General features: G+C 38.8%; 2 protein-coding genes across 5 annotated transcripts in view; both read left to right on the forward strand.

Annotated features, from left to right (window-relative positions):
• The window catches only part of LOC130560164 (1-phosphatidylinositol 4,5-bisphosphate phosphodiesterase beta-1), a 38,052-nt gene extending 27,041 nt beyond the window's left edge, over positions 1 to 11,011 (forward strand). The window contains exons 19-32 of one of the 2 annotated variants that reach the window (XM_057343736.1): positions 260 to 414; positions 1,243 to 1,407; positions 1,489 to 1,588; positions 1,966 to 2,070; positions 2,661 to 2,776; positions 4,697 to 4,832; positions 4,919 to 4,972; positions 5,283 to 5,502; positions 5,603 to 5,783; positions 6,244 to 6,320; positions 6,395 to 6,484; positions 7,506 to 7,563; positions 7,645 to 7,731; positions 8,631 to 11,011. In XM_057343736.1, the coding sequence (XP_057199719.1) occupies positions 260 to 414; positions 1,243 to 1,407; positions 1,489 to 1,588; positions 1,966 to 2,070; positions 2,661 to 2,776; positions 4,697 to 4,832; positions 4,919 to 4,972; positions 5,283 to 5,502; positions 5,603 to 5,783; positions 6,244 to 6,320; positions 6,395 to 6,484; positions 7,506 to 7,563; positions 7,645 to 7,731; positions 8,631 to 8,828 (1,742 nt within the window). In that variant the 3' untranslated portion in view covers positions 8,829 to 11,011. Of the gene's footprint in view, positions 1 to 259; positions 415 to 1,242; positions 1,408 to 1,488; positions 1,589 to 1,965; positions 2,071 to 2,660; positions 2,777 to 4,696; positions 4,833 to 4,918; positions 4,973 to 5,282; positions 5,503 to 5,602; positions 5,784 to 6,243; positions 6,321 to 6,394; positions 6,485 to 7,505; positions 7,564 to 7,644; positions 7,732 to 8,630 lie in introns of those variants that run through there. The other variant, XR_008963661.1, reaches the window with a different exon arrangement.
• Positions 11,012 to 12,847: 1,836 nt separating this feature from the next.
• LOC130560165 (1-phosphatidylinositol 4,5-bisphosphate phosphodiesterase beta-4) overlaps positions 12,848 to 25,084 on the forward strand; it is a 42,942-nt gene continuing 30,705 nt past the window's right edge. Inside the window, exons 1-16 of one of the 3 annotated variants that reach the window (XM_057343737.1) lie at positions 12,848 to 13,011; positions 14,401 to 14,451; positions 14,543 to 14,631; positions 15,582 to 15,662; positions 16,817 to 16,876; positions 16,973 to 17,116; positions 18,653 to 18,732; positions 19,597 to 19,650; positions 19,731 to 19,812; positions 19,991 to 20,091; positions 20,355 to 20,412; positions 22,505 to 22,613; positions 22,848 to 23,058; positions 23,351 to 23,444; positions 24,814 to 24,893; positions 24,978 to 25,062. In XM_057343737.1, the coding sequence (XP_057199720.1) occupies positions 14,548 to 14,631; positions 15,582 to 15,662; positions 16,817 to 16,876; positions 16,973 to 17,116; positions 18,653 to 18,732; positions 19,597 to 19,650; positions 19,731 to 19,812; positions 19,991 to 20,091; positions 20,355 to 20,412; positions 22,505 to 22,613; positions 22,848 to 23,058; positions 23,351 to 23,444; positions 24,814 to 24,893; positions 24,978 to 25,062 (1,323 nt within the window). In that variant the 5' untranslated portion in view covers positions 12,848 to 13,011; positions 14,401 to 14,451; positions 14,543 to 14,547. The remainder of the gene's footprint in view (positions 13,012 to 14,400; positions 14,452 to 14,542; positions 14,632 to 15,581; positions 15,663 to 16,816; positions 16,877 to 16,972; positions 17,117 to 18,652; positions 18,733 to 19,596; positions 19,651 to 19,730; positions 19,813 to 19,990; positions 20,092 to 20,354; positions 20,413 to 22,504; positions 22,614 to 22,847; positions 23,059 to 23,350; positions 23,445 to 24,813; positions 24,894 to 24,977; positions 25,063 to 25,084) is intronic. The other 2 variants (XM_057343738.1, XM_057343740.1) reach the window with 2 other exon arrangements.

Below are 25,084 nucleotides of genomic sequence, written 5' to 3' on the forward strand. Positions count from 1 at the left end.
TCTCTCCTCATCATCTCTCCTCTCCTCATCATCATCTCTCCTCTCCTCCTCATCATCTCTTCTCATCATCTCTCCTCTCCTCATCATCATCTCTCCTCTCCTCATCATCATCTCTTCTCATCATCTCTCCTCTCCTCTCCTCTCCTCATCATCTCTCCTCTCCTCATCATCTCTCCTCTCCTCATCATCTCTCCTCTCCTCATCATCTCTCCTCTCCTGTCCTCTCATCTCGTCTCTTCTCTGTGTGTGTGTCTGTCAGATCTGTCGATGCAGCTCAACCTCGGGATGTACGAGTATAACGGGAAAAGTGGATACAGACTGAAGCCGGAGTTCATGAGACGGCCGGATAAACATTTTGATCCTTTCACTGAGAGCACAGTGGACGGGATCGTAGCCAATACTTTATCAGTCAAGGTCAGATCAACATTTATTTACGGCTGAAACTTTCTTTTAAAAGGAACCTTGGGTATAGAGAGATGTATGGCTTAATATATTAACAATGGCATTGACTTCATAAATGTGAACTTAAGTGGAACTATCACAGTATTCACAAACTTTGAAAAAATATTTTTACTCTGAGGCCGCCATTTTTTTGCATCAAAATCCGTGACGTCAAATGGCTGACCAACAATATTAAAATTTGCGAAATATAGTGTCTTTATTTTCTTTCTTTATTATTTGAGCATTATTTATATATATTTATCCTACAGCACCTTATATTTACTGAAGAACTGATTAGTGCGTCTGTGTTCACTTTGGCTGCCTGTGCGCACAACCATTTTACATCATCAAAAAAGAACACGGCGGCCTCCTTAGGTTAAAATGAGTATTACATTTAGTTTTTTTTAAAGAATTGAAAATATTTGATGTGTTTCTAACAACAAATGCTAGTAGTGTAAGGCTATTACACCGTATTAAGCCATACATCTCTCTATACACTGGGTTCCCTTTAAAACTGTGGGGTCAATGGCACCTTCTGTCCATGTAGAATTCGATTTGACGATGGATATCATAAGATTTACATTTATTTCCTTTTACATTCATGCATTTTATCCAAAGTGCCAATTGAGATACAGGAACATAAACAAATATGAGAAGTGTTTTCTTCACTTTCTATTCTGTCTACTCACAGTTATTTAGACAGTCAACATTTGCATAGATGTTTTTCTTCAGATCAGACCTGAGGCGGGTCAGGACTCGCTGTCAATGTTGTCATTTATATCTTGTTGTCTTTCCTAATAGATCATATCAGGACAGTTTTTGACAGATAAGAAGGTAGGCGTGTACGTGGAGATTGACATGTTTGGACTTCCAGTGGATACAAGACGTAAAGCTTTTAAGACAAAGACGTCCCAGAGCAACGCCATCAACCCGGTGTGGGACGAGGAGCCCATCGTCTTTAAAAAAGTAAAGGATATTTATGGTGTCTGTCTGGTGAATCAGACCTCAGGACCTGAAGTTATATAATGATGATGATGTTGTGTATAGGTCGTTCTGCCCACTCTTGCGTCTCTGAGGATAGCCGTGTTTGAAGAGGGAGGAAAGTTCATCGGTCATCGTATAATTCCCGTCTCTGCCATTCGACCAGGTAACCATTTTTTTGCTCCAAAAAACATTTCTGTTTATTGAAATCAAATCAAATATTGGGCCTAAAATTAATTGGAAAAACTTAAAGCAGGCGAACAATTGAAATGTTGAGTGAAATAAATTCAAGGCACTAAAATTTTAATAATAAACAAACACTGAAATAAGATAAATGAATCTTATAGCAACATATAAATAAACAAATACATCATAAAATGACAAAATTGCTAAAAATGTAACTAAAATGAGCATAAAAACAATACATCTAAAAATAAAAGCTAATTAAAACTATGAATAAAACTAAAAGCAAAAGTGTAATAACTCTGTTCTGCTAATCGTCTGTATGCGAACAGTGATTCCTCACATCATGTTTTCTTTCAGGTTATCGTTACATCGGTCTGAGAAATGAAAAGAATCAAGCTCTGACTCTCCCGGCTTTATTCGTGTATATTGAGGTGAAGGATTATGTACCGGATACGTTTGCTGGTAAGAAATGAAGTTATATAAACACCTGTCAGCTGCTGTCAATCCTCCAGAAACATCTTCTACTAAACAAAAAAAGCATTTTCTTATTATGGCTTTTGGGACGGTTTGTATGCGTCTTAGATTCTCATTGTTGTTATAGAATATTCTTCTTTTGGGTTGAAGTAATGATGAAGATCATTTTTGGTCATACGTGATAAATATTAAACAGACATTACATAACTGTCGGATGCTGTAGTCTATATTGTGTCAAGGCTGTTTCAGTCTTCATCACTGTGACCGTTTTTATCTTTTGCATCCTGAATCTATGAGGCTCCGTTACCCACAATGCATCTCTTCATGTTGTGCTTCACTTAAAATGTGCTAAACCACAGAGGAAAAACATCACTGAGCTTCTCTAAAGCGTTTCACACGTCTGTGTACACTGTTTACACATCTGAATGAGAGAGACCTGATAGAGACCCAAATAGTGACAGTCACAGAGAGCCAGACACAATGAAATGTTATTATCCAACGAAGTAAACATGAATGTACATGAGGCATGATGGTGAATCTTTTGAGTGACAGTTGATGTTTGTCTGTCTGGTGAACAGATGTTATTGAAGCGCTCTCCAACCCCATCAGATACGTCAACTTAATGGAGCAGAGATCCAAACAGCTGGCGGCTTTGACTCTAGAAGAAGGAGAAGAAGAAAAAGACAACAATGAGGTGAAGACATCTTTCAAACAAATATCACTATAACAGTTTGGTTTGGTGTCACTAGTGATGAAACACTTCATGTGGAGATTGTTAAATTGAAACCACTTTAAAAGTCTATTCACTCACTAATCACAATATCGCTTTATTGTTTCCTGAACTCTCTGTAAGTCGCTTTGGATAAAGGCCTCTGCTAAATGACTAAATGTAAATGTCATCCTGTTTTCTAGCATGTACACCACAAATACATCTGATTCTTTCTCATTTTCGTCTTGTTTTCCAACAATTATCCAAACGTCCTTAAGGCAAGGTGCAGTGTTTTCACTTAGGAGGCAAAATCATGCATGTCCAGTGGTGGAACTAGAGTTTTATATATGGGGTGGCCAAGGGGTGGCCAAGGCTACTTCAGGGGGTCCACAGACCGTGATAGAAAATGTGTGTGTAACTCTGACCTGGCATCGAATGATAAAGAAATCCTAGGATTGCTGATTAAAGGTACAAGTGATAATTTACTTTCCAGAGTTTGTCACAAATGTATACAAAACAATTGCACAACGTAATGAGATTAATGTAATTCTAAATGTATGTAGAGGAAATCACACTATATAAAATATAAATGATGAAAACGTTAAAAACATGATAACTTGTTTAATTTAAACAGAAACAAAGCAGCACCACAGGTTTCTGTAAATTGATGTGGATCAGAGCAGCATATATCTGATAAAACACAAACTCAATCCATAGGACTGCAAGATTAAAACAAAATCATTGATGCTGATTATTGCCCTTGATGTTGTCATCTTGATTATTACTTTCAGATATTAGAATACATGAACGCTACAAAACAAGCTGAGAATCATTTAGGAATTATTTTATTGCTGTTTTGATTCTCTAAGGAACATAATAATCAGTTATTCAAACGGGAAATGTATAGAAAACAAACAAAGAAGATCCAACATCACTAAAACACTCAATGGTTTCAGGTAATACAGTAAAGACTCTAATGAATCTCTTTCTTACATCGTATCTGGACGCGGTGGCACTTTGTGATCGTGGCGATCCATTTGCATCTTTTCTATCTTTCGTCAGTCTTTAAAAAGAAATCGCTGATTTCGCGCTGTACAACCCATCGCACAACAGTTTTTTTCCGTTCTAAACAAAGTAAAGATAGCGATAAATGCTGACTCACTTGACTTGACTTGACGTGTGCGGTGATGTCATGTGCAAGAACTGCCGCCAAACGTCAAAATAAAAGCTTTGTTCAACGAGAGGTGAAATCAGATGTCAATCAACATAAGTAGCGAATCATCTTTTGGGGTGGCACCCAGGGTGGCCAATTGGATGTCAGGGGTGTTCAGTGCCACCTTGGATCCCCCTCTGGCTCCGCCACTGTGCATGTTTTGATCTTTGGGAAATCTATTATGAAGTTTAGGCTTACAGCAAGAAAAAAGCTGTTTGCCAAGTTTTTCTTTGTGAATATTTTTCTCAGCCCATTGGCAAGCTATTTCATGTTTTAAGAAACGCATCACAACATTTCTGTCGGGTTCACTACCAGAGGTTGCGCTAGACTGTTTCAACGTCCGTCATTTTGATGAACAGCTCGTAAAAAATCCGTCATAATCTATTTTTATCTGTCACCGTTTCATTATACATGAATACTCTGTCAATAATTTTTTTTGTCATTTGAGAACTAGTAAAACATCAAATTGTTTTCTTTTACAATATTTTAATTTTACCCTGTTTAAATGACAACATATAATGCACTCAGACAAATCGGGAAATCAATAAGATAAAAAAAAGCAATAAAAAAGCAATAAAATACATACGTAATTAATTCCTATGTCAAAATATTTATTTCCAAGGTAGCTTTATTATGATCATTTTTGTGTTACCGAATTGTTTGTTTTACCATTGATTTGTGTTGTTCTTCAGGCTGAAAGCAGTGTTGAACATTCGTCAGAGGTTAAAACTGAACCCGGTCCTGCTCCGATAGAGAACGGTTTGAGTCACACACCCAGCGCCGCTCCTAAACCTGCGTCTCAGATCAGCGCTCAGCCACAGTCCACAGGTATCATCATCACATCACATCACATCACTCACAGCTGTGATATCAAGCATTATACTTCATTAATCACATGTGTGTGTGTGTTTCAGGCTCAATAAAGCCGGCGGTGAAGACTGAAGATCTGATTCAGAGTGTTCTCACCGGTCAGTTAACGTCACAAACTCTTATTTACTTTATTATCCTCTTCGACTCATCCTGAATAACATCTACAATAATCAATCAGAACATTTGGTTTGTACGTGTAGAGGTGTAAACATGTATTTGATTTGAAATAAAAGAAATATAACAATGCCAAAAAAGTGCTATGTATTGTGATTTGATGTCTGTTTGTTGGTTTTATTATGGGGTTACTGAGTCGAAGTGACGTTAAAAGTGCAGCGATGAAGATTTCCGGTAAACAGACTGAAGTGTTTTCTGGTGTATATGAGGTCGGTCGGTGTGTTTGTTTGTCAGAGATGGAAGCTCAGTCCATCGAGGAGCTGAAGCAACAGAAGACGTTCGTGCGAGAACAGAGGAGACATTACAAAGAGATGAAGGACCTGATGAAGAAACATCACAAAAAGACCACAGAGATGATCAAAGAACACACGGCCAAATACAACGAGTTCCAGCACGATTACCTGCGCAGACGCGCCGTCCTCCTGAAATCTGCCAAAAGAGACGGTAAGAGGAGGTAGGTCGACGTCCTCACTTCTGCTTTCTCCCGTTGTCGTTGTTTTTGGTTCACACACTGAGGCGTGATGCTGAGCGGGCGTCTCGTGTCTGTCCGGCAGGTGTCTGTCATCCAGTCCAGAACACGGACCGTTTTTCTTCGAGCAGGAGGTGGCCAATCTGGATCAGGAGAGTGGACAGAAACTGTCTGAACTGAAAGAGCAACAACAACAGCAGCTGCTGAACCTCCGTCAGGAACAATATTACAGCGAGAAATACCTGAAGAAGGAACACATCAAACAGGTCAAACAACCCACATACTAAAAACCAGTTTGATATGCCCACCCTGAGGTGAATTAAAGGGACAGTTCAGCCAGAAATCATTTCTTCAGCCTCATGTCATTATAAACCTGTGTGAGTTTCTTTCTTCTTCAGAACACAAAAGAAGATATTTTGAAGAATGTCGATAATCAAACAACACTGAACTGCATTGACTTCCATTGTATGGACACAAAACCGCTGAGACGTTTCTCAAAATGTCTTCTTTTGCAGGAGAGAGAACAAATGATGAGAGAATCGATATTTTTGTGTGAACTGTCCCTTTAAAGCCGTCTGTAAACGCTCTGGTGAGAGAACATTAGCATCGGCCCGTCTGTGGGTTTTGAGAGATGAAATCCCTGATTCTGTTGAGGGACGTCAGATTACCTCTCGTTTGACGTTCAGAATTTGATGGTGTTTTTATGAAGCGCTGCTGCATTTGTAGGTGATCGAGAAGCTGACCGTCATCGCAGAAGAAGGTCAAAGCAACCAGTTGAAGAAGCTGAAGGAAGTGTGTGAGAAGTGAGTTTGTCCTGAACATCGCGAGGTTATTCAGGGATTCATGAGCTGGCTTTAACACCTGTGTGTGTTTACAGAGAGAAGAAAGAACTGAAGAAGAGAATGGACAAGAAGAGACAAGAGAAGCTGAATGAAGCCAAATCCAAAGAGAAGCACTTGACAGAAGAGTAAAGACTTCATCACATCTGCGTCTGCAACACCTCACTCACTCACTCACTCACTCACTCACTCACTCACTCACTCACTCACTCACTCACTCACTCACTCACTCACTCACTCACTCACTCACTCACTCACTCACTCACTCACAGATATATCCCCTTGAATGCCTTTTCATTAGTTGATGTGTTCCTGGGAATCAAACCCATGAGCTTTGCATTACACGTCACTTTCAGTACATCTGCTCGGTGCACACATGCACAGTAAATGGAAAGAATGACATCAAGTCACCTCTAGGTGGCAGTAAAACACCATAACAGTCCCTCTCTTCAACTCATGTCACCTGTCTGACTCTCTGTCTCTGACCTGTCTGACTCTCTGTGTGTCTGTCTGTCTCTGACCTGTCTGGCTGTCTGTCTGTCTGATTTTCTCTGTCTGTCTGTCTGTCTGTCTCTGACCTGTCTGACTCTCTGTCTCTGACCTGTCTGTCTATCCGTCTTTGACCTGTCTGTCTGTCTTTTTTTCTCTGTCTGCCTGCCTGCCTGTCTCTGACCTGTCTGTCTGATTTTCTCTGTCTGTCTGTCTCTGACCTGTCTGACTCTGTCTCTGACCAGTCTGTCTGTCTGATTTTCTCTGTCTGTCTGTCTGTCTGATTTTCTCTGTCTGTCTGTCTGTCTCTGACCTGTCTGTCTGTCTGATTTTCTCTGTCTGTCTGATTGTCTGTCTCTGAGCTGTCTGTCCGTCTCTGACCTGTCTATCTGTCTGATTTTCTCTGTCTCTGAGCTGTCTGTCCGTCTCTGACCTGTCTGTCTGTCTCTGAGCTGTCTGTCCGTCTCTGACCTGTCTGTCTGTCTCTGAGCTGTCTGTCCGTCTCTGACCTGGCTGTCTGTCTGATTTTCTCTGTCTGTCTGTCTGTCTGTCTGTCTCTCTTTGAGCTGTCTGTCCGTCTCTGACCTGTCTGACTCTCTGACTCTCTCTGTCTTTCTTTGTCTGTCTGACAGGCTGTTTGTCTGTGTTCTGTGATTTCAGAGAGAAACTGGAGATCAACAGGTCGTATGTCAATGAGGTGGTTCATCATATTAAGAGGGTAAAAGAGTCTCTTCATTCATTCTCTGTAGAATTAAAACAAAGATTATGATGACTTCGCTCATTCTCGTTTTATCACCAGCTGGAAGACTCTCAAACCAAAAGACACGAGAAGCTGGTGGAGACTCATAAGAGCATTCTGCAGCAAGCACTGGATGAAAAACCCAAGGTGTGACTTTACTCTGTTCGGGTGTATGGGGCTATGGTAAAACCATGTTTCGGACATGTAGCGTGGCATTCTTTCACACCTCAAAGTGCTTATTGTTTTATTATATGAGTGATCAATAGCTGACAGGCTGATTTGTGAGAGATGAAACACTACAGATAGATTTGAATGATCCACTGAAGTGAAAGTTCATATCGTAGACATGATACCTGCCGTCTCGTCCTGTGACATCATCTCATAGTGCTGAAGTTATATTGAACAGCATCATTTCTGTGACTCAAGTGAATGTGTGATGTGATTCTGATCTCTGTAGACGTCACATCACATTACTGTACAGTTAAAGCCAGCGAACCATCCAACATTCTGTTTTTGGTACGGTGTATAGTGAATGTTGCAGTAGATTCGAATTCCAAAATCATGTTTTTTTATTGTGCATCCCAATTAATATCAATCAAACTGCAGTTGGTTTGTTTTGATTCAAGCCATAATAACTCAAACTAACACAACCAAAACACGATAAGATAATAAAAAACATAATTTGGGAACCAAACTCTTCATATACATTTCACTACTAGCTGTATATGTGTTGAATTGTGCGGCCACGTGTGTCACGTCACGTCTGCCCTTCACGAGAAGACAAAGCCTTTTAACATTTATGATGAGAAATACGCTTTTAGAAAGCTACTTAAAGTGACGCATTCATTCTTCATTCCATCATTTCCATCATTCGTTACGCTAGAAGTCCTCATCTAGCATTTCACGAGCATTCTTCACTTTCAAACGCTCGCCGTTCAACAGGCCATTTGTTCCACTGCAAACACAAACGAGGAGACGAACACAACACCACCTGGGCTGTGTATGGAGATGTGGTGTTGAAACAGTCTGTTGTCGTCTGCTCACAGCTTCAGAATGACCTGGACCAGGAATATCAGGATAAATTTCGCCGGCTCCCGCTGGAGATCCAGGAGTTTGTCCATGAAAGCACCAAGAGAAAGACTGAGGACGGAGACCAAGACGTTCTGCCGTCTTCTGCCACGCTGGAGAAACTCAATCAGTCTGAAGATGACATGGATGAAGAGAAGAAGGACTTGACCGTGTGACGTCACACATCTTCCTTCCACTTCCACCTTTACTTTCTATGGGTCACGATCGCTCCAGATCATCATCATCAGACCTTCTCGGACCTGAAACGCGTGGCTCAATGTCATGCTGGGGATTTTATTTTTCCTTTTATTTTTATTCGTTGATCTGTTTCTTCTTGAAATGAGTGTTGTTTTCGGCAGGTGATGGTCATGAACACTGTAGCGACGAGTGGATCCCACCCAAACATTCAGGTCACATTTCACCCCAAAACCCTAAGAAAGAAAAACCTGAAAGATTTATTTCATTTTGAGATTTTATATTATATACGGTATATACTGTATTAGGGGATGGTTATGCACATTTTCTCTCTAAATTAAGTTGTAATGCAAAATAAATCTGGATGTTTTATTTTTAGTTTCTATTGATGATTTCCATTGGATTATGTTGTGAAATCTGACCTGGACTTCTGGATGAGAGAGTTAACCAGGTTTATTTGCACTGAAACGATGATGATGATGATGAAGATTTGAATCATCTGCTGCTGTTGGCCAGTGTTGCTGGTGTATATTAGACAGACACGTGATGGTGTGGAGATGCTGACGCTCATTCACTCAAACACTGACCGCTAACCGCCGTCAGGGACGCATGCTTTCAGCCAATCAAACGCTTCGTGCTTCTACGTCAGCAATATAGCTTGTGTTGTAATGTGATGGCTATTATCAATTTGTGAAGATGTGTTGACATTTACAAGCTTTATTTATTTATTTTTTAGGAGGTTTTAAAAAGGATAATTCCGTATATTTCCATTTGATTAGCTGTTTTTAATTCCTCCCGTTTCTGTTCAGGAGGTTTTATGAAGCTACTGTATAATGTTGTTTATTTAATAACTTCTGTATGTAATATTGGCAGAATTGTCCACTTAGCATTAATGTCACAGAGTGAATCTCACGAAAGCACATCCAAAGCTTTCACCACAAAATAATAATAATAAAAATATATGTATACATGTATTTAGCATAATGAGCAAATGAGACACTGTCATTCTCAATAATGATTTTTTTGCATTGTGCTGAAACTGTTTCAGACGTAAATCGTGCATGATTGTCACGATCAAACAGTTTTCATGAAAAACAAAAGCTAATTGTTTAAAGTGGGGTGAAATGTGACTGGATTTCCTGAGATTCACTCTGTGTTAAATAAAAGTAGTAATGCAGATGAAGAATAAAATATGAAAATGAATATGCACTTTGGAGGTTTTTCATGGTTATGCAATCTTTCTACATGACTCAAAAAGCATGTAATATTACTTTCTTTTGAATATTTCATCTTGTTAAGGATGTAGGACACGTGTAAGGATTTTATGCCAAGTAAAGTTTAATTTTGGATTCTTTTACATCGTGGTGTCTTTAAGCACCTTGTTTGGTTGTTTCTTTTTTACTTTGGTTTAATATACTGTAAAAAGTGCCAAATGTGTTTTTTTAGCTCTGTTTTCAGCCGGTGACTGATGGTTCAATAAAACCATCATAAATGATCAAACACGCATGTTGCATAACGTCTGTTTAGTCTGTTTATTGACTAAACCAGTGGGACTGTTTGCTTAAAAGACTGAAACGTTAATGGAAACTGACACAGTCGCAGCTACTAAAGAGAGTTTATCATTTATTCATTCACTCCATTTCCCCACATCTTATAGTTTACTTGTACAATGATCCTGTATATTCACTTCTTCAAGTATTGTATTGAATTTTTACAACACAATGATTCTGTGCCATCGACGATTTCTTTTTTGACCAAAATCTTTTTGCAACGTAAAATTACTTGAATTCCTTTTTTGACTATGAGATTATTTTTGATGGGTTTAAAGTGAAGTCCTGTGCCTTTGAATGTGTACTCTATGTTAGGTGTGGAATGTAAACAGTGATGATGAATAGATGCTCATTTTTGTATAAACCGTAAGCGCAATTTTCAGGCATTTCTACAGAATTAGATAGAGATGATCGTATCAAACCCATTATGCTACTGAATGCCACACTTATTCTTTTCCACTTCAATCCTGTTTTAAAAACATTTTGTCCGATTTAGTTGTTAATCTCACAAATATCAACATCTTCGGAAGACAAATATTGTTGAATGTAAGTTGTGCTCGTGCTGTGCATTGGTTTTAATAAAATTGTTCTTGTGAAATTTGGGCCTCTAAAAATCTAAATCATGTGATTATTTTTACGTTTCATTTGTGTGGGATAATAGTTATACTTATGAATTATTCTTCATCACTAACATCTGCAAAATAAAGCATGTGAGATTTTTTTCAGACATTAAAGTGTGTAACATCAATCTGTGAATAACATTAACACCAATTCACTAGTGTCAGAAAGACAAAATAAATGTACTTCAACAGTATGTAAACCAACCAAACACTCTTCACATGAGGAAACTGCACTGCATTCATTCATGTGTGTTGTCTGACACAGTATGAGAATGGCTGATTTATCAAATGAAAATAATGTTTTTAATCAGAGATCCGTGTAATGCTTTGACAGAGTAAAATCAGTGTATGTTCTGAGACTCTAAACATAAAATGTAATGTCTGTTAATCTTAATAAAGTGATAATGATATTGAAACAGTAGCATGTTCGGTGTTTTTCGGAGACAGGTCGGAGAAATGGGCGTGCCTAAAGGTGGAGGCGTGCCGAAAGGTCTTTTCAATTGGTGCGAAAACTGCCTGTTCCACATCATCTTAAACGCTATTGGCCTACACCTAAAGCCACTTTTTCACCGTGGTCTTTTTGTATCGAAGATTTTAAATATGAAACCAAGAATCTGCAGTTGATTTATAAAGATACTAGTGCCTACTTTAAAATTGGCCTCGACGTGAATCTAATGTGTGAGTTCTCCGTGATCACCGGGCTGTTAGCGCCGCCGAGAACACCTTGATGGCGGCAAATACACCTCAAGTTGGCCGCTGCCTCTAATATCACTTCAGTGGTCATAGGATTATTAGCCTAGTTTTGGTTACATTTCATAATGGGCAATCGTGTGCCTGATGAATCTATTAGTTTCGAGACTAATCATTTTGACTGAGGTCAGTCAGAGTTTCATATACACAGCCCTGAATGTATGTACAGTATTTATTAGTTCAACGTCTTGGAGCACTGCCGGTGTACTTTTGACGGAATTGTTTTTACCTATTGTGCAAAGTACTTCTTATACTTTACAATAAAATGTGTTTTGTATCATATTTTATTTGATGAAAAATGAAAACAATCACATCGAATTACCTAAACCATAAACATATATTTAAAATGAAAACGAAAAGAAGCAGGTGTTAATATCATATTGCGTTTTATTGTAAATGTAAAATGAAGGTACGTGGGATGCACATATTGGATTTTAACTATTTAGAAATACATGATATTTAATGAACAGCTGATAAGTGTCACAATCAAAAGTGAATTACAATTATTATTTAAAGGGTGGTACAAATGTCTCTAAAATAACGCTTAGCCTACAACTGCACTAGCGTTTTAGTTCAAAATAATTAGCTTTCCTTGGTGTTGTGACAGAATAACAACATGTCATACTGTAAAAGGCATTTCTACCGTTTTAGTACAACTATGATTTGGAATGATTTAGTATATGTAAGTTAAACAAAAATATGCAGAAAAAGACTGAAATACTCATAAAACATAACGACAGCTGCTTCTAGATGAGTAATAGCTATTTACCTTCTGTCATTTATTATTAGCCAATTAAGCAAAAATACAGACTTGTCTGGTACAGTTTTATTTATTTTTTAAGGGCTTATGATCACAAATTCACAGGTTTGAAACCTTTTGCATGACACACCTTATCGAGATCTTTTTCCTGTTTAAAAGAAATGACGTATGTGTGTGGTTAACGCTGATTGGTCAACCCAGCAGGCAAGCAAGAGCACCTTTGACCAATGAGAAACCTTTCGGCACGCCTCCTACCTTTATGCACGCCCCACCTTTCGGCACGCCCATTTCTCCGACCTGCAGAGACCCCTACTAGGTTTAACAGACAGATGGTTGTAATAGCAGATGAAGGCCTGCAGGCGGCGCTCTTCGCACATCTCTCAAACCTTCAGCTTCATCCAAACCTCGTTACAGGAAAAGTCCAGCTGATCGGAGACTGTTTGCGGCAACTACGATGATAAAACTCAACATTTATCAAATCTAAGTAAGTTAACTTTTTTAATAACCCTCATCTGTTACATATGATCCGGATTACGCGCTGTGATGAGGATTATTGAATGTAAATCAAGTGTAAACAAAAACATCCGCCAGTCAATGAAACATCTCATTGCGAGAATCATTTCTTTATGATCTTGTGTTTCATTCCGAGGTTACAGAAACAGTGAATGTATCATCTGACTCCCATCAGTGTTGTTAAAAATGATTTATATGAGATGCAGTTATTCTATAATCTATTATTCTCTCGTTTTAAGATGTTTTCAAAAGATAAAGAGAAATGATGTTGTGTGTTTATTTGCAAATTCATTGAATTCTTAAAGACACATTGTCTTTTCTAAAACTCTTAACATGAAACACAATATATACACAGTCTGTCTTGAGTTATGTTGATTACTGCATACACTGTTATCAAACCTGACTTTGGGACAGTTTTTCTCTGTGTGAAGTACTGTCGATCTTCTGGTACAGTGATGTATTCCGTAAAGTACACGTGTCTGTTGTTGTCGGGTCTCTCTGTGATGCTCTGAAAGTCTCTCTGTGTTTTTCTGGGGTGTTCTGGGTGGTTGCCAGGGCTCGGCTCTGTGGTTTCTATTGGTGCTCTGAGTGGATTGATTATTGCACTTTGCTGTCCAGTTGCTAGGGGGTTCGCATGGTTGCTAGGGCAGATCTAAGAAGTTTGGTTAGTGGAGACTGTCTGCCTGTGTCCCAGTCTGTGTGTGCTCTTTTCTGTTGTCTTTTAAAGTCCACGTGAAGCGGAAGTTGCGATCGCTTTTACTTCCATACTCGGACACATTTCCGAGTGAAAAGGAATTTCAAAGGAGAAAATTAGTGGGCGTGGCTTGCGTTTTTCACGGCCAATTTATTGGATTCGTAAAAACAGCTGTTGCATATATTTTAAAATGAAACTGGCAGCAGACTGACAGTTGAAGGGGAGGAGTTAACGGATGCTCCGCCCAAGCCGTCTAATTTACGTCATTGGAGATGGATCGTCATTTCAGGGCGAAAGTGCATTTACAGATTTAACTGAAGTTTATGAGGGTTCGTGAATTTTAAACAGAAAATGACCCACATTGATAAACTATTTACTATAAACGCTGCAATATTTCATGAAAAAATAAGAATTGTCATTTTGAATTTCACTGGGACTTTAATGTAAATCTGTTTGAGGCCGATTGAGTCCTCATTTCTCTTCCATGAAGAATCAGTCATATCTGTAGAATGTTAAAGGTTAAATCTGTAAGTACAGTATGAGCAATAACACATACCGTACATGAAAGCATTAAAGACGTCCTGTGGACATGCAGCCTGAGATGAATAATATCCTGATGTTGGTGCTTTATCTTACGTTTACTCTGGAGGTGTGGTGTGTGTACAGTATTCTCTACTCTGGGCTGGACTTCATCTGGACGCCCCGTACACGACTGAGGTCAATGTCTCCATGTGATTTATCTCACATTCATTTTCTCTGTAACTCTGGACGCGTGTTTCATTATTTCATCTTGTTTTCTGTCCTGTAGGTTAAATGGCGAAATCCTATGAGTTCAGCTGGAGAAGACCCGTTCCTCTCTTCATGCAGCAGGGAGCTTGTTTTGACAGATTTGAGGAGGTACAGTATGAAGATTTCGCTCATTGATTTATATGAGCAAATCTTTTGACTCAAGACACGTGATGTAAATGTACTGATCTTGAAACTGATGACCTGGAAATAAACGTATAATCATCACGTTTGGTTTGTTTGTATTTTTATATAATGTATGAATGTTTTTTGTAGTCCTGTTGGTGATGCTTGCAATGATACTTGACACTGCCATGAAAATCAAAGCATCATAATGCTTTTTAATTTAGGCTTCATATATTTTTCTATTCATTTTTGGGTTAAATATGTTAGTTTAAGGTTGACAGTGTGAAATCAATATCATGTTGGCTGATCTGTTGTACATATGCTGCGTTTTATATAATCTTTCAAGAAAAGTCATGTTTGTTTCTTAAAGAAGATGCTTTGAATGTGACGCTCGCTCTCTTATCATTGAGGATACTGTGAACATCTGCGTTCTCAAAGAAATCCGTCTCCTGGGAATCCTGGCTCCGGTTTTTTTGGGGAACGAGAGTGTTTTCTCATGAGCGATTTGTGTCAGAGACTGGCTTTGACTTGTTAAACTTGCGTTCAGATTTCCCATGAGTCTCCGAGAGCTCTCGGGGTGTCCTGCTCTACTGATATTAAATGAAATGACGTTTGTTTGTTTATCCTCATATATTTGGCACTTTTATTTGGAAAACTGAAATGACGTGGGAGCAAAGATTTTTTTTTGCCATTATGAAGGTGGTTTATTTTGCCATGTTTATTTTTTCCCATCATGCAACAAGTGACATTATTTTTCCGAAAGATAAATAAAAAGCCAAGTTGATTTTCTGAATTTCCCACAGCCGCGCTTACTGTAAGAGCTATTTTAATCAAGAAACATAACAAGATTACAGTAACATAAATAAAGAGGAAAAACCAAAGAGATTTCAAGTGAAATGTTATAAATAGTTGACGTTTCCGTTGTTGTTTTTCAGGATCCGTTTGTCTTTGAATCAAACTGTTTCTTCAGAGTTGATGCTTTTGGGTTTTTTCTCACATGGGAAAGTGATGGAAAGGTAACGCATGTGTTTCTGAGACTCTGCACCAATGTCAACACACCGATAGACACTCTTCCTCTGTGATGCTAAGGATTGTGGGTAATATTCACCGAACAGACATGCATGAATGCACACCTGCAAATCCTCTCTTAATGTAACATCAGTCAGACACCTCTGGCATTTTATTTGTAGTGTGTGTTTTTATCCATCGAGACACGAGAATCCTGATCTTGCACGCTGTTTAGAACGGATAATGAATGAATGAAGTCGTCTATTCACTAAAATCTTTGAAAACACAGACTCAGGACCCTTAACAATGTTTTTTTTTCAACTAAGACTAAAGTATTAGTCAGTGGCTAAATAGCCACTGTGTAAATAGTGTAAATAGCAATAGATGCTGTTTACATTAAGTTTAAATAGCAGTAGGTTCTGTTCAGACTTCGTGAAAATAGCAGCATTTCTTAGAGATATGCTGTTTACATTAACTGAAAATAGCTGTGTTTTCTTTGGATTAAGTAGAAATAGTAGTTAGATGCTATTGGTACTTATAGTATTGTTGTGCATTAAACATCATGCAATAATAACAGAGATCGTAAATCATTATATTTATAAAAAAATATTAAAATGATGGCAACTTATTGAGGTAATAAAATCCGTTAACTCCTCCCCTTCAACTGTCAGTCTGCTGCCAGTTACCTTCTCAAAATGCAATGGCTGTTTTTAAACATCCAATCAAATCACAGAGAAAGACGAAAGCCACGCCCACTAATTTTTCTGATTAGAAATTCTCTTTCACTCGGAAATGCGTCAAAATACGGAAGTAAAAACGATCGCAACTTCCGGTTCACGGGGACTTTAATTTGACTCTGTTTAAATCACAGCATATAATGCACTCAGACAAATCGGGACGCTTTACGGTTATGAGAATTTCTGCAGAAAAAGCAATAAAATACATAAATAATTAATTCCTATGTCAAAATATTTCTTTTCCAAGGTAGAGAACACAATTATCTTTATTATGATCATTTTTTATGTTTCCGAATTGTATGTTTTATGTTCAAATCTTTACTGCCATGAAGTTTCAGTGGTTTCGTGAGAATTACCCTTATATATTTGTGTGAACTACTCCTTTCAAGATTTATTATCACCAGATTCTGCATCTCTGTTTTTAGGAGGGTCAGGTTCTGGAATGTTCTCTCATCAACCGTGTGTGTGAAGCTAATGTACCAAAGGTCAAACATTCAGTCGTGTCTTTAGCAAAAACTGTTCAGTGTTTGAGATTTAATATGGTTGTGCACTAAATGATGTTGTGATGTGATGTTCTTCAGGACTCAAAGCTTGTGTCAGCTCTGGAGACGTCAGCGAGATGTTCCAGTAATCTGCAGGACAGAATCATGTGTGTGTGCAGCGGAACAGATCTGCTTAACCTGAACTTCATGCACATCATCACACACGACTCAAACACGGCGAAGGTAACATAACACCAGTCTTCTCATCTCATATAAACAGTCCTCTGCTTCTGGTTCATCATGCTTTTATTATAGTAAACAGGAAACACGGTTCTTTGTGATAATGTGTTGAGAAACTGTACGTGTGGGTTGAGAATGTTGAAATGCTCATATCTGATAACACTACACAATGGTTGAACAAAATGCAACTAACAGAACGTTTGTAACCCAATCAAAATGTTAAACGAATATCAGAATCAGAATCAGAAAGAGCTTTATTGCCAAGTATGTTTGCACATACAAGGAATTTGTTTGGGTGACAGGAGCATCCAGAACACAGAGACCATAACACAATAGAATACAGTACACAATGATTTAAATAAGGGCCTATGGGTATAAACAATTAAGAAATACAATACAATAAACATAAGATCAAGATAGAGTGTGTATGTATGTAAATATGTACAAGTAAAAAATCTTTAAAAAATATCTTAAAGCTTCAATTATATATGTGAGACTTAATAAAAAAATCAAACTGAAAGCGCACGTGCTTCTGAACCAGTGTTTACATCTTGTGAAGTGGTCTATAGTCTATAAGTTTTAGGTTGATGCAGATAGAAGAGGGACTTATAATGTAAAACATGGAAGTTGGTTATGTCATTTTTCCGTTTTTAAATATACATTTTACAAACTTGAACCAGTATTCTATCGCACATCACATTATTTAGCTCATTTTTTCCCTTTAATATCGTGCAGCCCTATTGGCTATATAATCTTTTCAATATATTTTAAAACAATTTAAATTGGTGTTCGGAAAAGAAAACAAACTGTCGTATGGAATAGTGCATTATTTAGCATGTGATCGCATATCGCATTTTTCTTTAATACCGCACAAGCCGTACCTCACATGTTTAGTGCAGCGTCTCCAGATGCAGAAGAATAAGAGGTAACCCCGACTAACCCGTTTCCTCAGGATCATTAAACTGAAGTTTGTTGACGTGTGTTCTGTCAGGTTCATGTGTTCGTGCTCCTCTGGGATGTGACACACAGCTGCTGTTCTGCTCTCACACCCCAACATGTGCTTGAATCATTATCATATTTCCGCTAAAGAGCTTTTGAACTGTAGATGTTTCATTCGTGTAAAAATAGCAGGCTTGTAAATCCAGCACACGACGAGAGCTGACAGAAAAACACATGTTTATGAGACATCAGGATGTTCACAGCAGGTCACTGAACTCTTCATCATTTCTTATAGGTTTTTATTCACTCTCACATCATTACAAACCTGATATTGATATACTGTAGTAAACCCAAACGCAGACGACTCTTCTGTTCCTCATTAGAAGATGTGGATTCGCAACTTTTTTTTGGACAGAAATGTTGTCTTGAAACTAATAAGAACTGATGAGAAGATGACTAGAGAAGTGTGAGAGGTTTGAGAGATGATGCAATGTCTATCAGTAGTTCTGTGTGTGTATGTGTTTTGTCATACAGTGTGTGTATTTTATTTTTCATTTCTATATATTCACAGGAATCAGTTTTGTTCTTGTGTGTTTACAGCATTGGACAGATGGTTTACGCTCATTGATTCATAACACACGAGCCAATAACGTTTGTCAGATGACCTGTCTAAGAAAACAGTGAGTAACATCACCTGATGAGTGTGTCTGTGTGAGTGTGTGAGTGGCGTGCATGTTTGGTGTTGTGTGGCGTGTGGTGTCTGTTTGTGTGGTGTGGTCTGTGTGTTGTGTGCGTGTGGTTTGTTGTGTGTGTGTGTTGTGTGTGTGCGGTGTGTCCCTGTGTGGAGTGTGTATGTATGAGGCGTGGCGTGTTGTTGTGTGGCGTGTGTGTGTGAGTGTGTGGTTTGTTTGTGTGGTGTGTTGTGTTTGTTGGTGGTGGGTGGTGTGTGGTTATGTGGTTGGCGTGGCGGTGTGTGCGTGTGCTGCAATAGTAGTGGTTGGGTGTGGGGTTGGTGTGGTGTTCAATGTTTTGTATATCCTCGGTGGGTGAACCTAACCTGAATACACACAAGCAACAATGGGACTTCCGTGTCACCGTGGGGACCAAAATTGAGGTCCTCATGGGCAAAAGCTAATAAGTTGTAAGCAGAACAATATTTTTGTTTACAAATCTATAAATGCAAAAAGTGGGGTTCTATGATCTTTAGGTTTAAGGGATAGGGTTAGGATAGGGATAGATATACAGTTTGTACAGTAAATAAAAACATTACGCCTATGGACCTGTCCCCACGGGATAATAAACGCATGAGTCCGTGGTGGTTGTGTGCGTTTGTTGTGTGTGTGTTGTGTGTGTGTGGGTGGTGGGTTGTGTGGTGGGTGTGGGTGTTTGGGTGTGGTGTGTGTGCGTGTGTGTGTGTGTGTGTGTGTGTGTGTGTGCGTGTGTGTGATTGACACAGAACACTGTGGTGACATAAAAGAATGTGTGTTTTTGTATGTTAATGTGTGTTTTTCTGCTTTGCTCTCTTGTGTTCTTGTGTTGTGCAGTTGGATGCGATTGTCATTTTTGACAAACGTGAATAGGAAAATCCCCGTCAGGAGGTGCAGTAGTGCTGTATGAACACAGATATAAGTGTAGTCTCGTGTGGATCCTCATAAACTGTGATTTATATTGTCTGCAGCATCACAAGAACGTTTGCTTCAGGAAAAACTGAGAAGGTTATTTTCCAAGCGCTCAAAGATCTGGGTTTACCCAGCGGAAAGGTAAAACTGTCATTTTTCTGTAGTCTGAATCTCCAGGACACAAAGTACGTCATGTTTTTGTCATTTAAAATGCACTGTAGTGTAAACACTGATGTATGATCGTGTGTTTGTGATGATCCACATCACAGGGGTTTGGATTGAAGTGTATATATTAGGCTTTATTGTGTTGTTTTTACAGAACGATGAAATTGATCCGGAAATCTTCACTTTTGAGAATTTCTACAGTCTTACACAGAAGATTTGTCCCAGAACTGATATAGAAAGTCTGTTCAAGAAACTGTAAGTGTGCATTAGTAGTTCACTGCGAAACGACTTTATTCTAAAGGTGTTTTTCCTGCGTGAGTGGAAGAATATTTCCCATGAACACTAATCAGTGTTATATTTAAGAGTTTCACAGTTACCCCCTTATACCTACCAATAGAGAGAGATTTATTTCTGAAGAACAAACACTGATGAATCGACACAACAAGATGAATTCTGTGTGTTATGAAAGTAAATGTGATGATGATTGTGCTATTAAATGTGCTTGCGTTTCTTTTCAGTACTGGAGACAGAAGTGATTTTTTAAGTGTGGACCAGTTAGTGCACTTTCTGAACGAAGTAAGAGGTTTTCCATCATCTGTCTGCGCATCTCACCGCAGCTGCATGTCAGTGTCGCAGTCGCATCCCTGCGTCAGAAATCACATACAGTACTATGACACTACATACTGAATTGCGTGAAGTACCACCACTTTCATACTACATCCTCCATGTTTTCATTGTCATGTGACCTCTGTGTTTGACCTGGGATGTATTAACAATAGCATTATTTTTTTCTTCTCACTGACATTTAAATATTGAATTGGAATGAACACTAATAATGAAAACAACTAGCGAGGTTAGGTAACTAGATTACGTCATTTCTTGATACATATCACATGCACTTGATCGCACAGTTTTCCTCTATTTTAATTGACTATTTTCTTTTAATTTGGCAGCTTCTGAGCCCTCATGGCCTGGGGTAGAAGAACATTTTTAATCCCATGCATAAGTAGACCATTTGGATGTTTCTGGGCTGGCATACTGGTTTTTGCACACTATGTAGTATGGAAGTATGTGATTTAGACGCAGGGCATGTGTTATATTTGTACTAGGGCTGTGAGGCGGTTAAAACGTTTAATCTAATTAATCGCATCTTAATCACACATCACATTTGGGGTCAAAATATCATTTAACGCCATAATAAATCAATACGGAAAGTAGCTTCAGATGTTCAGAAGCTAAAACAGCCATAATTTAGTTTGTTTCAGAAGCTGAATTCTTATAATTAAAGATCAAAACAGTTTGGTTACTAACATTCTTAAGAAGTATCTTGCTTTTCCCCAAAGAAATAGTCATTCAAGTTTAAAACGTGAGGGTAAGTACATGGAAATAAGCAGATCTTTTGGGGGCAAACTATCAACAATTAGTATTGTTATTATTTAACTTTTTTATTTGAATACTGTTCAAATTCTTTGAAGAATTAAAAACTGCCAGTAGGTGGCGGTAAATGTCATTAATTCATTCGATTCCCAGGATTCGTTCAGGAATGCAGTAAATGACTCTTTATGAATGAGCCACTGATTCATTGATTCACTCATGAGAGGTATTCATTTAGAAGCGAAACCACGCTGTGTGTTCCTCAGAGACGCGCAACACCTTATACTTTTTATATATTTTGGTTGAAAAATTTGGAAAACAGACAATGTTGTTGATAAAATATATCTTAAAACTAATTTCTTATTTAATTAACTGTTGTATAAAATCAACATGTCGTGCACTCGTAGTTTTCTGGACAAAAATAGCACTGCTATGATATTGCGCTTGTGTGATTAAAGGGGTCATGTGGCGTGAACACGTGTTGTTCTGTGTCTTTGGTGTGTTATAAGTCACTCATGCATGTATTAGACGTGTATAATTTCAGAAATGAAAGTGTGGGAACAAAAGAGTCATTCTATGTAAAAGCGAATGCTCACCAGACCTGTCTGAAACACCTCGTGTAGCCACACCCCCACAAATCTACATCAGTTAGTGGTCTGATTTGACTAAGACCGCCCAAATGTAGACGCAAGTAAGGTGGGCGTACCTGTCAGTACAATTGAAGAGGAACCTGATGCTCCAAATATGGTCAGAGGCGTCACACGCTTACAGTATTCCACCAATCACTACGCACTGGTGAACTGGCCAATCACAGCACACCTCGCTTTTCAGAGCCATGAGCTTTGTTAAACATCTGCTCGTTTCAGAGAGGCGGAGCAAAGAGGAGATACAAACATGCACGGTGTGTGGAAAATACAGCGTTTATCAACCTTAAATCCTGTTTACACATTACATCACATCTAAAACAAACCATAATATTCCTTTTAGCCGTGTCATATCACCCCTTTGACTAAATAAATATGAGACAAAAGCTCATTCAGGGTCATTTTTGCACAGATATCTTAATTATAATTAAGGCGTTACATGCACAGCCCTAATTTGTATGTGTGAATGTAGAGGACGTGACACATGTTTCATGAATGATATAGAACATTATGCATGATTATGGATTTTTTTGCTCTGTTGTGTGTCTTTTCTCAGTGTTCATGTGGCTTTACGTTGATGAAATATGAATCATACGGCAGTTTCTTAGACTTGATTCAGGTTTATAATCTGACGCTATTTGTCCTCACAGAACCAGCGAGATCCACGTCTGAACGAGATTTTATTTCCCTTCTGCGACTCGAAACGTGCTTTACAAATCATCGAGCGACACGAACCCGATGAGAAACTCAGAAGAAAAGGTCTTTCACAGTAAATCACTCTTTGAAGTGGTTTGTTTCTCAGTGCCTTCTTTTGATTGTTATATGTTTTCATTTTTACTGTCTATTATTTATGCATAACTGATGCTTAAAAAATGAATCCACGATCCGATCTTTGAGCTCCATCTAGTATCAAATCAATGGAAAATCACTCATTTATGCTTTTCAGATTGTTGTGTTGTGTTGTTGTGCGTATGGATGTATGAATGTGTGCAGGTGTGATGTCCTGTGACGGCTTCTGTCGGTATCTGACGTCTGATGAAAATGCTCCGGTGTTTCTGGACCGCTTGGAGGTTTATCAGGAGATGGATCATCCTCTGTCTCATTACTTCATCAACTCGTCTCACAACACTTACCTGACCGGACGACAGTTTGGAGGAAGATCTTCAGTCGAGATGTACAGACAAGTGCTGCTGTCCGGCTGCAGGTGCCAAACTGAGATGTGATGTGAAATGCTTGAGTTGATATCGAGATCTTCGATAATATTGACTTTTGATTGCAGACGAGACAAATCTGAGCTCAGTTTGACACATTGTCGACGTCTCTTCTCAAACTCTCATGACAGACACATCTGTCACATGTCTGACTCGTTTTTTCCTCATGAGCAATATCTGAGACACACATGAGACTTCCATTTGCTCTCCATTTACGCTCATTGATGTCATTAAAGAGATCTCACGTGTGATTTTTCTTATATGTTTTTTGTTGTGTATTGTCAGGTGTGTTGAGTTGGACTGTTGGGATGGTAAAGGTGAAGATCAGGATCCCATCATCACACACGGGAAAGCCATGTGTACAGATGTGCTCTTCAAGGTGAACGCACACAAATCCAACAGCGTTTCTGTCAACCAGTGAATTAAAGGAGCAATGCGGGATTTTTAGGAGGATGCTTTCCTGTGGCTCGGTGGTTAGAGCATGATGCTAGCAACACCAAGGTCATGGGTTCCATCCCAGGGATTGCACATACTCAGAAATCAATGTAGAGTATCATGCAATGTAAGTCGCTTTGGATAAAAGCGTCTGCCAAATGAATAAATGTAAATGTAAATCTATTGACAGAAATGCAATATAAGATACAAAACTATTTCTTCAGAGGTGTGTAAAGACCTTCCGTTATGAAGCGTTATGTTTGTATTACCTTAGAATAAACTATTTCTGTCTACATACAGAGCGGGCCTACATACATTGAATTCAGAACACACATGGAAAAACGTCTACTAACTTACTCCTAACAGCTATCTCGCTGTCAGATCGAACGCCTATAACAGCGTTGCTATTTGCCGTTAGCTAGCTCTGCCCTCAAACGTGCTGTGCAATGCTTAGCTTCATCATCGCTTAGATCACGCAAATAATAATGCAAATGAATCAAATAAGCGACGACGACACGAGTGTATACAAGCAGCACACTGGTTCCAGATCAACAACGACGCTCAAAACTGCTCCGTTACACAGCTCATTTTACATTCTAACAAACAGAAAAACCAATGTTACTCGCATACTGAATCAAGGCAACCTCCTCAGGGGTGATGTTTAGATGTTGGAGAGAAAGTTTGTTTAAAAATCACCTCCGAGGAGGTTGCCTTGATTCAGTATGTGAGTAATATTGTTTTTTCCTACGTCTCTCTGCTGGAAAGTATGTCCATAGATATCTGTGAGGATCTCCGCTAAAAGCCTCAGTACTGCGGGTCCTAACGCGTCTCTGCTGGAAAGTCTTTATAATATTAACATAGGTCCTAGCTCCTGCCTGACGTTTATCCTTCTTTTTAAACTTAATCCACATGTAAGAAATAAGACTTGGCTCTTTCTACAGTCTTTCTTATGCCCGCATGATCTCTTCCCTGCGTCAACATGAGAACGACACGCTGTCTCAGCCAACGACATCTTTTTGTACTGTGGTGGCCACCGTCGTGTTTCGAAAGGGAGGGGTGAGCGACTGGTTGTAATTCTCAAACTCGCCACTAGTGGCCGCTAGAATTCCCACCCTAGACCTTTAATACATTTGATGACAGTTCAGAAAAGCAAACCGTTGTTTTCTTTGCACTCATGAATCATGCACAATAAGACATGTTTCAGAAAGCACATGTTGATTTATTTTGAATGTTAAAATCTCTCCCTTTCACTAAGTGTGTCTTGTCAGTCAATGTTTAAATCCATTAAACTCTTTTTGTTTTTTAATGCGCAGGATGTTATTCAGGGAATTAAAGAAACCGCCTTCATAACATCTGGTTATCCTGTGATATTGTCCTTTGAGAATCACTGCACGTGCGTACCGTTGACTCTTTGTGTCCTGATCAATATTTACAGAGAAAAATTAAATCGGATTAAAGAGAATGTCTGTGGTTTCAGGAAACCTCAGCAGTATAAGCTGGCTCGATACTGTGAGGAGATCTTTGGAGATTTGCTCCTAAAACAACCGCCGGATGACTCCCCGGTGTGTTCATACTTCACAAACT

Source organism: Triplophysa rosa, linkage group LG10 (genome assembly GCF_024868665.1).
Source record: "Triplophysa rosa linkage group LG10, Trosa_1v2, whole genome shotgun sequence".
Taxonomy (NCBI): domain Eukaryota; kingdom Metazoa; phylum Chordata; class Actinopteri; order Cypriniformes; family Nemacheilidae; genus Triplophysa; species Triplophysa rosa.